The sequence below is a fragment of the Olea europaea genome, chromosome 4, assembly GCF_002742605.1.
Source record: "Olea europaea var. sylvestris chromosome 4, O_europaea_v1, whole genome shotgun sequence".
NCBI classification, from domain to species: domain Eukaryota; kingdom Viridiplantae; phylum Streptophyta; class Magnoliopsida; order Lamiales; family Oleaceae; genus Olea; species Olea europaea.
In genome coordinates, this window is record NC_036240.1 from 9,059,802 (window position 1) to 9,075,100 (window position 15,299).

Here is a 15,299-nt window from a genome sequence, read left to right on the forward strand (position 1 = left end):
GTCAATTAATTAATTTAGCAATCGTTGGATAAATTAATTAATTTGGTTGGTTATTTATAGGCTCGAATTAATTCATTCACGGATCGAATTTAATTAAATGGATTAATTAAATATTAAATCGGACCAGGTCAGACCCATTTGGGCTTATATAAATAATGGTTAGGGTTTTCAATTCATATGTTTTTTTTTCTCATAATTATTCTTGTTAGCAAAAGAGGAGAAAACTTTGGTAGCTACAATCTTGTTTTCTGTGTGGATCATCGTTGGAGGCTGGACAATTGGACAGCTGTGGATGACGAATCAATATTGCAAGAAGAAAAAGAAAAGCAAAAGGTTTGCAGAGTTCTTCAAATGTACAATTTTTATCACGATTTCTATCTAAACACAAAGGGATTCTCGGTGGGAATCGAAATATTTTTAAGTTTTTGCTGTGTGCATGTATAAGTAAATTCGCAACAACAACAATCTACTGGTTGAAGATTTTGTCGCCAATCTGTTCTCAAGTCATGCGTTGCCAACACTGAGGAATATTCTTGACTACTCGAATTACCGAGAAACTGGTCTAATTGAGCATTAGATTAATTCATTCCAAATTATAATTTAAGTAATGAGAGATCCTGATGGAGATAAGAGACTGAAGAATCAAGAGTATGTCTGAAAATGTAAAGAATATGAGATTGGATTGGTCTAGCGCTGAACACTGTCCGATTTTTTTTAGAATCAAATGGGATCCAAATTTCGAGTGTTTAGTAAGTGGAATCGTCCAGTCTAAATTTAATTATAAAATCGTTTGGACTCGGTTCCATTCGATTCTCAAATTTCATGCAATAATTAATTTTTTAATATTTACAACAACGCACATTAAATTAATTATGACATGTTCAATCTTAATTCTAACAGAATAATGCAGTTTAATCCCGTAATATCTTGTGCGTTTTTCTTTGTTACGTTTTTTAAAGATTCAACTGTTAAAATCACAAGAATAAAAAGATAGCGAGTTCACAATAATAAAAAGAGGTGCAGTCGAGCTTTCAATTCGATTTCTCCAGGAAGACAAAAATGATAGAATAAGAGATTTGGATAAAACTTAGGTCAATTTGATTACCTCGGGTTTGGTTGGAAATTAGAAATAGAAAAATCATATTTTGGGTTTGGGACAATTAGTTAGTAAATTTATTTATTTTTTAAAAATAATTTGGCTTATTTAAGATAAAAAAAAATTAGAGAGATTTGATTCTTTTTTGATTATTCGATTCTTGATCTAGAACTGAGAACTAGACCAAATATGTCAGTTCGCGATTCAGATACTCGTTTGAATATTTAACTAAAAAAGAACTACTTAATTTGGTTCAGTTAGATTCAGGTTCGGTTCAGTGCGATTCAGTTTGGGAGTTTTGTCCCACCCTAGATTGGTCGTTGGAAATTTCGCAATGCTAAAAATTCAAATTGATCCCTTGGGTCGCAATTTTGCATCTAGAAGTAATTTTTCAGGCTTATCCGTTGGCCCGTAGGCTCCTCTGAGCAAGCTCGTTGAGCCTAAGGGCCTAGTTATCTGAGCTAGACTCGCCCACGAGGCCTAAATTTGAGCTGAGCCCAGGCCGAAGCTCATCTAAAAATAGCTTGAGCTCAGAATTTTATAGACCTTTTAAGTAGTATGTAATATCTAAGAAAAATTTCGTTAGAATAGAATGACTTCCTAACCTTCAAAAATAAAATCTGGACTACTCAACTTATTTAAAATTGTGGAATTGGTTCCTCACGTGATAGGAACTGACAATGTACATGTTAAAATTGCATGTACTTTCATGAGAATTCAAATTAAGGCAAAAAATCGTCAAACCACGTAGTAATTCCCTAATTTTATCTTGAAAGCCATGTTCACTTTCAACTTCCACATTGTCGATTTTCGTCACGCCTGATCCAATCTCGCAATGTTAACTTCTCTATTATTTAATGCTAACTTGAATTAGGCATACTCTTCATGGGGCAATTCACATGATAATTGGGCCAACAAAATACAGAAAGTCCTATTCATGTGGTAGCAATGGAAACTATTCCTCCAAGCCTGACTTGCGAATTCTATGTATGCTCAAGAACCTGAATCTCACGTGAATCAGGAACACTAAGGGCATACGAAGCAGTAATTTAAGCTGTTACTTGCAGCACATTGCTTCCATCTCTTTAACCTCTATACCATGGAAAAATACTGTTCAAAGATATTTCTTATCATCAAACGAAAAATTTCATGTTTTTCCAGCAAATTTAGCAGAGAGCTATGGAAATCACTAGTTATTTCTGGGATTTCAGTAATAACTGTGTATTTGATTTATACATTGTTGTCTAGCTCTCCCTGCTGCCAATCTTCTAAGCTATTGAACACCAAATTTGATCTATACAAATTGAGGAGACCTAATTTTAGTGCAAATAACTCTCCTACAAGTATTGATCATCTTGTTTTTGGAATTGCCGGATCCTCGAATTTATGGGGCAATAGACGATGGTACATTGAAGCCTGGTGGAGACCGAATAATACACGGGGATTCCTATTTCTAGAGAGACCTCCTATCGAGCATTTACCGTGGCCTTCAACTTCTCCCCCCTTTCGACTTTATGAAGATGACTCGAAATACAAAGCGTACAACAATCATAAGATGCCATTCGCTATCAGAATGGTACGCGTGATTGAGCAGATCTTTAAAGCGGAAAATGATGGTGTAAGGTGGTATGTCATGGCTGATGATGATACAGTTTTGCTTATAGATAACTTGTTGGAGGTTTTATCGAGGTATGATCATCGGAAATACTTTTACATTGGGATGAACTCGGAATCTATTTCATCGAATGATATCAATTCATTTGGAATGGCATTTGGTGGAGCTGGATATGCTCTGAGTTATCCTTTGGCAAAGGCAGTGGCAAAAAACATGGATTTGTGCATTAAGAGACATCCAAATGTTTTTGGTAGTGACCATATACTACAATCATGCATAGCTGATTTGGGTGTCTCCCTAACTCAAGAAAAAGGGTTTCATCAGGTATATGTTATCATTTCTACATTTACGTAATAAGAAACAACCTTTGACTCTCAAAGCTCCTTTACAGTATAGTAACCGCAACTCGAGATTTTCGCACTATTTCACCTTTATCAGCTCCCTCGTCTTTGCTTTACTCCAGTGGTACACCAAGTTTGGCTTTCATAAAAATGCTTTTTCAATATTTGAACTATTAATGTAATAGTTTAAGCACGTATACAAGTTAAATCTTGCCTTGATACGCATCCTCACGTGTAGGCATAGTCCATCTCTTCCAGACACTTGCACAATTTTTTTAAATGCATGGCTGCAAGACTTTTCAGGACCTTTGTCTGCTCTGGTACCATTTTGAACTACTTCATCTTAAAGTTTAAAATGTTAAAGAGGACTTTATGTACAATATAACCTATGTGTTCTCACGTATAAATTGAGTACATTGTTTTTCTTTTTGAATGCAGATTGATCTACGTCGTGACATCTCGGGTTTTTTATCGGCTCACCCTCAATCTCCATTCCTTTCTCTACACCACCTTGATGTCGTAGATCCCATCTTTCCCTCAATGAATCGTTTTGAATCAGTAAATCATCTGATGAAAGCCGCGAGAGTTGATCAGTCGAGATTATTACAACAAAGCGTATGCTACTACAAACAAAACAACTGGACTTTCTCTGTGTCATGGGGATACTCAGTCCAAATCTACCACGAAATTTTCGCTCCAAGCGTTCTTTATAGACCCCTCGAAACTTTTGTTCCATGGAAGAAGGGGGCAACACCGCCTTATATGTTTAACACTCGTGTCCCTAGAAGCGACCCTTGTGAAGTTCCTCACTTTCTCTTCTTTGCTTCGATTGACGAAACTAAAATGAACAACCAAATCGTTACAACTTACGTCGCAAAATCTCCTCCTCGTAGTCTACCACCGAGTGTCTCAAGTAGCACTTGTTCAACATACAACATTACAAAATTCCGAGTCCTTTCACCGATGAAAAAACATGGAGGGGTGAGTGAATTTTAAGCTGTTTGATAATTTTTCTTCTTTAGTTATGTTTACCTCCATCAACTATAAACCCATTCATATACATCTTTTTATGTTTCTCATTGTTTTTTCCACAGCCTGGAAGCAGAAGAGAGTGCTGTGACACTGTACAAGTAATGGGAATGGATTCTATGGCAATCAAACTTAGGAACTGCTTGAAGGATGAAATAGTGGCTTGAATGTAGTGTCAGAAACTCTCTCTTTTCAATTTGGAAAATATTGTAATACAATTTTTACCCTCAGAGTCTTGGATTTTATTCCGTTTTGTATAACATCCAAAGTTTGTGGCAATATGTTTTAGTATAATGGTTTGTCATGCTTACTCATGAAAAGTAATCACAGCCACAATCAAGAAATATTTCTCCACTCTACCTCTCTCTACACAAAATCAAAAGGGCCGTGCTTGCTGTATACTCTTGTGTATAGCAAGACTTACAGCTCCCTCACGGACCCCGCCTCAACGTGGGGCCCCCTTATGTGAGGGGACTGTACAATTACTGTACAGCGTCTTTACCCAAATTAAAATGTTTAAACAGACGACATCTCCAATGAATCTTGTAGATCCTCAATCAAAGCATGCGAGATACTCATTTTGAAGATCACTTGGAAAGACCAGAGATGAGGAAAATTTCATGTCTAGCTTAGGACATGGGAGATTATTAGAATGGCGCCCTAAAGGATAGATCTATTTCTATCGGTAATTATATTATCCTGTTGTATAAATAAATAAGACAATCCTTGTTCATTGATCATGAACTTTATTTTATTTTATTTTTAATTAAAATATAAATCATGTCTTACTATGCTTCACCTAGCAAGAGCCTCATTTACAAAGTTCCAAAGTGGTCAAAGGTATTTAATTGCTTACTCAGTAATGAATTAACAAATGATTAAGTAACATCAATTGATGTAGTCAAATTCCTTGATATATTAATGGACACATATTCATGTTAATGGACAAATCATCGTAAGGATTTTCTGTTGAACAATTGAAATTTGAGTCAGTATTTAGCATTTTCTAAATCATGTATGTTATTGGTCTAGAGAAATCATTGAAGAAAATGTAACCATAAAAAAATTAAATAATAGAAGCTTAATTTACGTTAGGACTCCTCAACTTTTCATGCAGTGTGGTTATGAGTCCAAACCTTCAAAAGTAAGGTTTCTAATTTCCAACCTATTATAGGACATAATTTTTAAACCACTTAACATTCATTTCTAATTCAACTGAAAGTGGCATGCGATTTTAATGTCAAATTTGATAATTTTCTTTGCATGGTGCCCAATATAAATATTCAAATAGGTTGGAGACCCAAAATTTTATTTTGAAGGTTGGGGTCCCATATATGGTCACTACGTGAAAGGTTGGGAGCCTAGACCTAATCTATCCAACGAGAACGACAAAATGACCATTTCAGCCCAAGTCTTTTAATCGAATATATAATTAGGATAAGATATAAGCTAATAGGTCAAATGATACAATTATGAAATAACATAAGCTTATGTGATCTTATATAATTTGAGGGTAAAGTACTCTTTCGCCTTTAAAAGAATGAACAGAGATTAATAATTAGACTAGACAGTACATGATCGATAGGACAATATTTTTATTGAATTATATAGATCAAATCAGGTCCTCGATATAGCTCCACAATAAATAGAGTGGCACATTCTCTTTGCCTACTTTGTGCTATGCAGAAATGGGCCTGGGTTAGGTACTAGATCATTGGAGTTTGGAGCATGTAGGCTAATTTTGAGCTCAAGTTCTTGACTGAAAATTTGTAAACAATTTCTGAAACTTTATATTCCATTATATGTTTGATTTCCAGTTCCAAAATGGCTACATTGATGGGAATATAAAGTGAAAATATATACTTCGCACCACATTTTAATTTTATTAAAGATTCTAAGAAAATGTTTGGTGAGAATTAAAATTAGATTTTTTAGTAGATTGTGATAAAGTTTTTGAAAGAGTAATGTTATTGCAGTCGCTCACTACCATAATCGTCTTATGTGGCATACATATGACAGTTAATGATTTGATATATTAATGTGGTAGTTTTTTATTGTCTTATGCATCAAATCACTAATCGCTACATGTATGTCACGTAGGACGACTATGACAGAGAGCGACTGCAAATAACATTATATATAGTTAAAAAGTTGTAGGACCTATGAAAGATGTGGTTAATATTAATTGCTTGACTTTGACTTAGATAATCTAAACCAAATAGGTTTTTAACCTTAATATATTGTCAAACTTGAGTCTCCCACTTTTTTTATTAACAATAATTAGCACATATTGTCGCCAATGATGATTGTCGAAAAATATTCTATAAGTGTGTTTTTTTTCTTTTTTTCTTTTTTAAAGAAGAAAAAATTTAATTACACTTTTGTAATAGTTACATTTTTACTCATTAAAAATATGATAGACAAATAAGTCTTTTTACATCTTTTGAACCGAATTTTCCATCAAGGACAATATGTGCTAATTAATAGAAGGTTTAAGGTAAGAATGTAAAGAAAAGGTTCGCAAACATAAATATGATGATATGTAAAAAATTAAGATTTTTTAATAAAAATAAAATGCAGTGCACTTGTAATAAAATGTAGAGTTAATATAGTCACCCTACTTAAATAACAAAAAGGAATAATCAACCCTTGATAAAGAAATCTAATTTTCTATACTATCAAAGGTTGTTAAGTAGGGCAAGCGGCCATGGCTCGGCTCGCCCCACTAGTGAGTTGAGCATCAATTTTTCCGTGCAAGCCACTCATCAGCTAGCTCATGAGCACGCCAACTCGCGGTTGAGATGTTTTGCCATAACGAGTAAAATATGTAATTTCAACAAAAGAGAAATATTGTGTGAGCCAAGCCCCATGTAACACCCCTAACACTATCTAACCGTTAGCAAAAATTATAAATAGCAAAAAAGGCCGAAACCTTGGTGGCATGTAAATTGCAATAGTCTCTTCCTTCAGCATGAATAGCAATTTAGAAGGGCAAATGCTCCATGGCACATCACATGAATTATCAGCAACACACGAAAAGCAACATATTGGTAATTTGTTAGAGGTAGAAAACATAGCCTGCGAGATTCTTCTTTCTTCTGTAAACAGATTGCTTCTGTTCTATTTTCTTTCGTCTTGCATTTTCATTCTTCTCAATGTCTATCATCATTGTTCCAAAATTCAATTTTATTCAACAAAAATTCTCCAATTTGTCTAATGTATCAATAAATTTGTGCAAGTCACTTGCAATTTCTGGATTCGTCCTTTATGTTTTCTATATCTTGTCCGACCATCCATGTTGCTACTCATCCACTATTTTTACTATGTCGAGGCCGAAAGATCCAAAATTTTCTGATTCTCCTTCCATTCCCACCAATCTTAGCCATGTAGTTTTCGGTATAGCAGGCTCAGCCAAGACGTGGAGGAACAGAAGATGGTATGTTGAAACATGGTGGCGCCCGAATATAACTCGAGGCTACATTTTCATGGATATATTTCCAAGAAAGTTTCTTCCATGGCCACCTTCTTCGCCTCCCTTTCGTATTTATCAGGATACTTCTAGATACAAAAATTATGATAAGCACCCAATCCCACAGGCCATTAGAATGACACACATTATCTTAGAGACATTTAAGGCAGAAAACAAAGGTGTAAGGTGGTACGTTTTGGCAGATGATGACACAATTTTTTTCATCAACAATTTGGCAGATGTTCTTGCAAGATATGATCACAACAAGTACGTTTACATTGGAATGAATTCAGAAAGCCATGCATCAAATGTTTATCACTCATTTAATATGGCTTTCGGTGGGGCTGGCTATGCTTTGAGTTTTCCTCTTGCTGAGGCATTGGTGAATAATTTGGATATCTGTATAAAGAGATATCCAACTCTATATGGAAGTGACCACATTTTGCAATCCTGTGTGGCTGATTTGGGTGTCTCTCTCACTCCTGAAAAAGGTTTCCATCAGGTAAAAAGTCTCAATCTGAATGCTAAATAGTGTTTCATATCCTACTTTTCCAGAAACAAGTTCGTGTCGTGTTTTGTCGCATTTCATTTCGTTTCCCATTCCGTGCAAGGTGCAACCTAGCCCCCTCCCCAAATAACCTGTATGCATCCTCCAATCAACCACACACTTTTTTTAAGGCCACCATCATATTCGTATGTAGCATTTCACTTTGCAGAACTAAACCTGTAAATTTATGTCGATATGGAGAGTTCTTGTATTCGATAAATTTACTATTAAGTTGTGAAGCCTAATTATTGCTGGGTTGCTGCTCCGAGGAGTCAGTATGCTGATCGACCTTTGGAATGAGGTCGTTGGGAGGCAGGAAGGCCACAAACCAAATTTCTTTGAGGATAGTAATGCGTCCTCATAAATTTCGTCTAAGGAATTTGTATCATTATAAATTTTGATTTTGCCATAATTTATTTTATAAATATGGAGCCAATATTAGGCTTTTGGATTACCATCATAAAAGAGGAAATGAGAGATTCGAGAAGATAGGTATACAATTTTCTATTTAAACTTCTTTTCATCACAGTTGTGAATTATTGCAATGGTGAAAAAAAACTGTCTCAAATTGAGGCGAACCTCTAAAAAACTTGTGTCCTTATTTCTTTTTGCTAAATTACATTCATTTCTCCCTTTTCAGGTTGATGTACATGGTGACATATCAGGTCTACTATCAGCACATCCACAGTCTCCTCTTGTATCCCTCCACCATCTCGATTACATCAATCCAATATTTCCTTACATGAACCAGTACAAATCGCTGAGTCATCTAATGGAAGCTGCGAAAACAGACGAGTCGAGGCTACTACAGCAAAGCATATGCTATCACAAACCCAAAAATTGGAGCTTCTCCATATCGTGGGGCTATTCTGTTCAACTTTATGAATCCATCTTCCTTCCAAGCATGCTCCAGAGACCGCTCCAGACGTTTACGCCTTGGAGCAAATCTGTTTGGCCTTTATTCCTTTTCAATACCAGAATTCCCTCCAGAAATCCTTGTGAAGCTCCAAATATATTTTTCTTCGATTCTGTGGCAAATAAAAGTCGGGATTATTTCGTTACAAGCTATATTAGGAGAAGGCCGCCTTGCTCCTCGATGGGAAATCACTCTGCTAATAATGTCTCCAAAATATATGTTCTCTCCCCTTCATGGAAACATGATCCAGTGAGTCTCTCTACTACATAAGATTAGACAACCAATTAACTAGTTGTTTATAACGCGTCTTTTTCTTTCTTTCTCAGATTGGAAGTAGAAGAGAATGTTGCGACGTTATGCATATAACAGGCACAAATACTACCGAGATAAAGCTTCGAAGTTGCTTAGAAGATGAAATAGTGCCCTGATCAAATGAGGGAGCCGGTACAGACTTATACTCAAAAGATCAAATGGTCAATGAATTCTGAAATAGGATTGCAAATATTTTTTAGACAGACATACATGGGTATATTGTCACTTTTGTCTTAAGTTGGGTGTTCGATAGAGAGCAAATTTATCTTTCGTAAGCATCAACAAGTTTCCATTTTCTTCAGTTATCCTTTTGTTGCATTTGATTTCAAATCTTTTAATTTTGTAGCACATTTTTTTTATTTTTCCAAACTAACTTTACAAAATATTTCATTCAAATTATCAACACAGATCTGTGTCCTGTTTCAATTCTACGATGAGCGTGTCTAGCGGTAATACTAATCCTGACAATTGCATGATTTGGCATACAAACACGTAGAATTTTCAATTAAAAAGTAAACATTAGATTGAATAAATTCAGTAAAGAGTCTGAAACAAATTAAAGTTCAGAAAACACGGCGACGCTAAGTGCAGAGTTCAGCAGACGTCAGCAAAATCAATCAAATAATGGCCACTGGACTTTGTTACTGATGGGCGATGGCCATCCATGGATCGGATAGAAAACACAAATAAACTAATCCCAGCAAACCATAACCAGTGCCAACGCAAGGCATGGCAACTTTCATACATAAAATATCCTCGCGACATTGGAAAAGCATAAGCAGTATTTCTATCAAATGTAAACAAAGCTACAATAACATGAACTGACGTTTGTTTAGGGCGAATACAGCAACACGACGATTTTAAGGAGAGAACTAGTTTGACCTAGGAGCCGCCCATTCAACTCTAAGTATAAGATTGTCGTAACCATACCCATTAAGTTTGTTAATAGCCCTTTCAGCATCTTCCCTGTTCACAAAGTTGACGAAACCGAAACCTCTGCTCATGCCAGTCTTCTGATCAACGGCAACATAAACTCGACTGACATTACCGAACGGGCGGAATAACTCATGCAAATCAGACTCCCGCGTGTCTTCTGAAAGATTGGTGACCCTAACAGAGTTTTCTTCATTCCTTCGTCTCATGTCAGTTCCAACAACCCTCTCAGCACCACCACCTCTCATACTTGGAGGAACATATGCTCCCTTTGTAGCACCAGTTGCAGCAGCAGTAGTTTCTGACGAAGGTGGCCTATCAGTGAAGCTCTCACTTGGTTGAGCAAGATCCTTGTATGGGCACTTTGATGTCCAGTGATCACCTTTCTTACCACAGGCCCTACAAACCATGAGAACAGCTCCTCCTTTCCCCATTTGAGCTAAAGGATCACCAGCAACCTTATTCTCCTCTTGTTTGGTACCTAACCATTCATCAGTAAGCAAGTTCAAGTAAAAAATTGCAACGCAAACAAAAAACAAGAAGAAAAACTTGAAATTTCTGCATATTTTTGCAAGACCCAATCACAAAATCTAGCACCCAATTAAAGATAAACACTAGAACAACCATGCTTAACTGTCAGCAATATATAATAACAAACCATGTCAAAAACCCACACATACAAATTTCACATGGACAGCAAAACAAAGAATTAATAATTCCATGTAATTTTTCAAACTTTCCAGTTCATAAACAAGATTCAACAAGGTTATAACAATTAGCCAACTGGACATAAAGTTTCTTCCTCAGGATACACAAAAGGTTTTTAGCATTGAAGATGTTGTTGGATTGTGTACCCATATAGTATAGTTTTGCTGATGTAAAAATAACAATATTTTTTATATTGAATAAAATTACGTTTTACTTTATACATTGCATTTATTTATTATTGAGCATGCGAAAGTAAAGTAGTGCATGTGATCACTTGTGATAATATGAGTTGAGTACTTGCATTGAGAAGTACAGTGTGACACAACTTATTTTGTGATCATAAATAATTTGTACACAATCTATGTATAAGGGTTGGCACCTTATACTGGAAGGTTGTGGTGTTGATCAATTCACTATTCGAGTTTATGATTTATTCTTATCATAGAAATATTTAAAATTGACACTAGTACACTTGGAGTGTATTGAACGGACCGTGTGTCGAATTTAATTCTATAGCATGACCGTGCGGAGAATTAAATTCTACTTGCCGCTGTATATTTTCATCGAAATCCCTTGATAGAATTATGTATATCTTTTCGTGATTTTAATGGTTCTTTGATTTATTAATGGGTGAGCTTAATTTGATTGGTCAAATATTTCGATGAGTTGGGAACTTGAGAATGAGTGGAGTAGAGAACATGAATTTGCGTCGGGAATTGTCACCCTGAAAAATGGGTAGAGTGATTACTTAAGTATTTTCTGTTGAACGGTTGAAATCTAAGCTCAGTGTTTAGCAACGTCTAAACTTCGACATCTGTGATTAGTTCACAGGACCGTTAAAGAAAATAAAACTTAAGTTAGTGAAAATAGTTAGAAAGGCAAAACGGTCATTTATGCTCATATCTAATTATCGGATGAATGGGGATAAAATACATATAGAGCAGGTCAGTGAAAAGTATTACAGATTTATTGGCTTCTGTGATCTTATATATTCCAAGAGTTCAGCCTTTTGCCTTTAGTGGAAAAAATAAATACTAATAATTGAATAATATATGGCCGATCAGGTCCCTGTAGTAGCTCCATAAGTATTGGAACTTAATTACGACAATTGTAATAATTTTGGACTTAATTGTAATTACAATAAAGTTTTGTACTTGGTTGTAACTACTAGAAAAGTTGTAAACTTAATTATAATTGTAATTGAAGTTTTAGGACTACACATGTAATTAAATGTAAACTAATTGGAATTGGACTTAAATTAAAACTCCTACTTGGGTTTTAATTAGAACTCTAGTTTGAATGTAGAATTATAATTATACTTAAATTGTATCATCTTTCTATCTATAAATAGAGATTAGATGGACGGAAAAATAACACTCAGAATTCATAATTCCATAAAATTCAAATTTAGAGAGAGAAAATATTTATTTTTTTGCTTTCCAATTGTCCAATTCAAAGAATTAGGCACACGCCGGTACAGTCTTTGCATTGGAGAATACCACAGAAGGCTTGATGGTTTGAAGCACCAAGATTCTTGCAATTAGTTTGAATGTAGAATTATAATTATACTTAAATTGTATCATCTTTCTATCTATAAATAGAGATTAGATGGACGGAAAAATAACACTCAGAATTCATAATTCCATAAAATTCAAATTTAGAGAGAGAAAATATTTATTTTTTTGCTTTCCAATTGTCCAATTCAAAGAATTAGGCACACGCCGGTACAGTCTTTGCATTGGAGAATACCACAGAAGGCTTGATGGTTTGAAGCACCAAGATTCTTGCAATTGAAGAAGCCGGAAGTTCGCGGACCGGAGTTAATTCAAAGGTTGATCATTGAATTCAGGTAAAAGATTCAAATCCTTTAATTTTGTTATAACATACACATGAATATTTAGACGATCTTGCTTATTGAATTAAAGAAAATTTTAATTTCTGGTTAATTTCGCTTCCGCATTTCAACAGATACCTATATTAGCAAATGAGCATCTAAATAGAAATTTCCCAGAGGCAAAAAATCAATAAACTCGGACTTCCAAAGTGTGGGTAAACTAAAAGAGCGAAGAACAAAGCACAGATAAACTCAGACACCTGGAAATAAAGATGTACAACAAACTCTAAGCCATATTCTTATAAAATTTAAAATTGAATAGATGAATCATTTTTCACCAATTCACCATCGCTACATGCAGTGAAATATCTAATGAACCAATTCCTTTACAAAAGCATCAAATTATGTTAATTTTAATCCACCTATCAAAATTTTAACCTATTTTAGTGAATCGGAACCTTTTAAAGCAAACAAAAAATGTATTCCCCAACCAGACAAGTTGCCATTCTCTAAATTTATCATCAATTATTATCACATTCAGCATATAATCACGTAAGATATTAAATTAAAGAAATGCAAGAAAAAATTAAAATCATGAGAGAGCCAATCAAGGATGAAAGGAATACTTTGTCAAGAACTGATCAATATTTTAAAGTAAAACTAACATTCAATGAATCAAAGATAACATAACATTCAAGAATCATAAGTCTTTTGCAGAAAACAAAACAAATGATACAGACCATTAACATTACCAAAGAAGGTTATTAGTTTATAATCAAACAAAAAGAAGCATGAAAGACAACGATATCACAATATGGAAAAAAATAAAAAAATAAATAAAAAAGTAAACCATGCAGTGGTAAATTTTCATCACGAGAAGTATGATTATCATCAAGATGCCACAGTGCATAGCAATGTTAAGCCATAATAACTCGAATGATATTTTCATGTTCCTTCATGAAGATAGAAAATTTGCTGACCCTAGGGCACTTGTTTGGAAAGAATTGTCCTTGAGATAATTATACGTTGATACCATGGGGCGTGGGTGGGAGATAAACAATAGTTAATAAGCCCAACACAGCTAATGGTAAGCAACCTCTAAAGCATGTTCACCTGGGGTTTGAGATTAAAACATCAATTAATTCACTGAAACCAGTGTATTGCAGTAAATGTGAGGAACGTTGTTTCATATAATGTTTGTACCTTTTTCCAACATTTCTGATAAAAAAATTCAAATAAATCCCATGAGTCCCACATCTTTATCTCCATTTTCAACAGTCATTATAAACCCCATCACTCATCAGTCTGCCACAAAAGTACCTCAAATTCATCTCTAAGAACATAACTCATTTCAAAACGAGAATCGAAATCATTCAAACCCAATCACACCTAAGATGAATAAAGCTCTAAATTTCAGAAGCCCATTTCAAAAGCACCTTAGATTCACTTCTAAAATTTCCATAAATAATTACAAAACGAGAAACAATATCATTCAAATTCAATCACGCCTGAGACGAATAAAGCTCCAAATAATATAAAACCCATTTCAGATGTAATTCACATCTAAAATTCTCATATCTTGTTCCATAACCAGAAAGCAAATCATACAGATTCAATCACACCTAAGATGTATAAAGCCCTAAATTCAAACCCCTTTTCCATCAAAACATATAAACACCATAATTTACATCTAATCCTAAAAAGCACGTGCGACGCGTACAAGAATACATATGAGCAAATATAAAATCTACCTGGAGCGCGGGGACGCTCAAGGAGGATCTCTTCAGTGGAAACCATAGTAAGGCGGCTGCCGACGTCTTCATGGACAGCATCGCCGAACTTGGACCAGGAGCGTCGTTCCACGGCACGCTTGCTGAGGCGGGCATTGGCGAGCTTGCGGATGCGGGTGGTGGTGGTGATCTTCACCTTGTTGCCCTCCTCGTTGAACTTATACTCCACCACTTTCTTTATCCCGTTCTCATCAGGACCAATCACCTGCTTCGGCGGCAGCAGAAAGTCCAGATCCTCTCCATCGTCTTCCTCCAACTCCCCCCACCTCAACTTGCTCGGTTGAATTGCTGCCTCCACCGCCATCACTGCTTCGGATTTGGATTTGGGTTTGGGTCTGGATGTGACTAGGGATTTTTCCTTTCTTCTTTTTTTGATGCAAAAATAATGAGATGAATAGATGAGTTAATTGTTACAATGGTCATTGAAGTTATGTCCATGTCTTTAATCCATCATTGAAGTTTAAAACGTCAAGTTTTGATCACTGAATTTAATTTCATGTCTTCGATTGCTCACTAAAAGTTAAAATATCAAATTTTGACAACTGAACTTTAAAAAATATTACACATTACTCACTGTAAACTCAATATTTTTTGAAATTCAACATTTATGTTAATGAGTAATGTATGTCATTTTTTAAATTTCAGTTGTCAAAATTCGACATTTTAAATTTCGATGAGCAATCGAAAATATGAACCTAAATTCAGTGAT

The 15,299-nt window shown here is 35.1% G+C and overlaps 3 protein-coding genes across 3 annotated transcripts; 2 read left to right on the top strand and 1 right to left on the bottom strand.

The window, feature by feature from the left end:
* The first annotated feature begins 2,195 nt into the window (after positions 1 to 2,195).
* LOC111393000 lies at positions 2,196 to 4,306 on the top strand. Its single transcript, XM_023018405.1, has 3 exons — positions 2,196 to 3,035; positions 3,491 to 4,033; positions 4,147 to 4,306. The coding sequence occupies exons 1-3, from the start codon at positions 2,196 to 2,198 to the stop codon at positions 4,246 to 4,248; spliced, it is 1,485 nt and encodes a 494-aa protein (XP_022874173.1). The 3' UTR covers positions 4,249 to 4,306.
* A 2,969-nt stretch (positions 4,307 to 7,275) lies between these two features.
* LOC111394066 lies at positions 7,276 to 9,578 on the top strand. The gene is made up of 3 exons (XM_023019845.1): positions 7,276 to 8,052; positions 8,738 to 9,262; positions 9,340 to 9,578. Exons 1-3 carry the CDS (start codon positions 7,405 to 7,407, stop codon positions 9,439 to 9,441), a joined length of 1,275 nt encoding a protein of 424 aa, XP_022875613.1. The 5' UTR covers positions 7,276 to 7,404; the 3' UTR covers positions 9,442 to 9,578.
* A 434-nt stretch (positions 9,579 to 10,012) lies between these two features.
* Positions 10,013 to 14,973, bottom strand: LOC111393539 (eukaryotic translation initiation factor 3 subunit G-like). Its single transcript, XM_023019115.1, has 2 exons — positions 14,552 to 14,973; positions 10,013 to 10,739 (listed from the first exon to the last, which is right to left on the bottom strand). Exons 1-2 carry the CDS (start codon positions 14,892 to 14,894, stop codon positions 10,198 to 10,200), a joined length of 885 nt encoding a protein of 294 aa, XP_022874883.1. The 5' UTR covers positions 14,895 to 14,973; the 3' UTR covers positions 10,013 to 10,197.
* Positions 14,974 to 15,299: the final 326 nt, after the last annotated feature.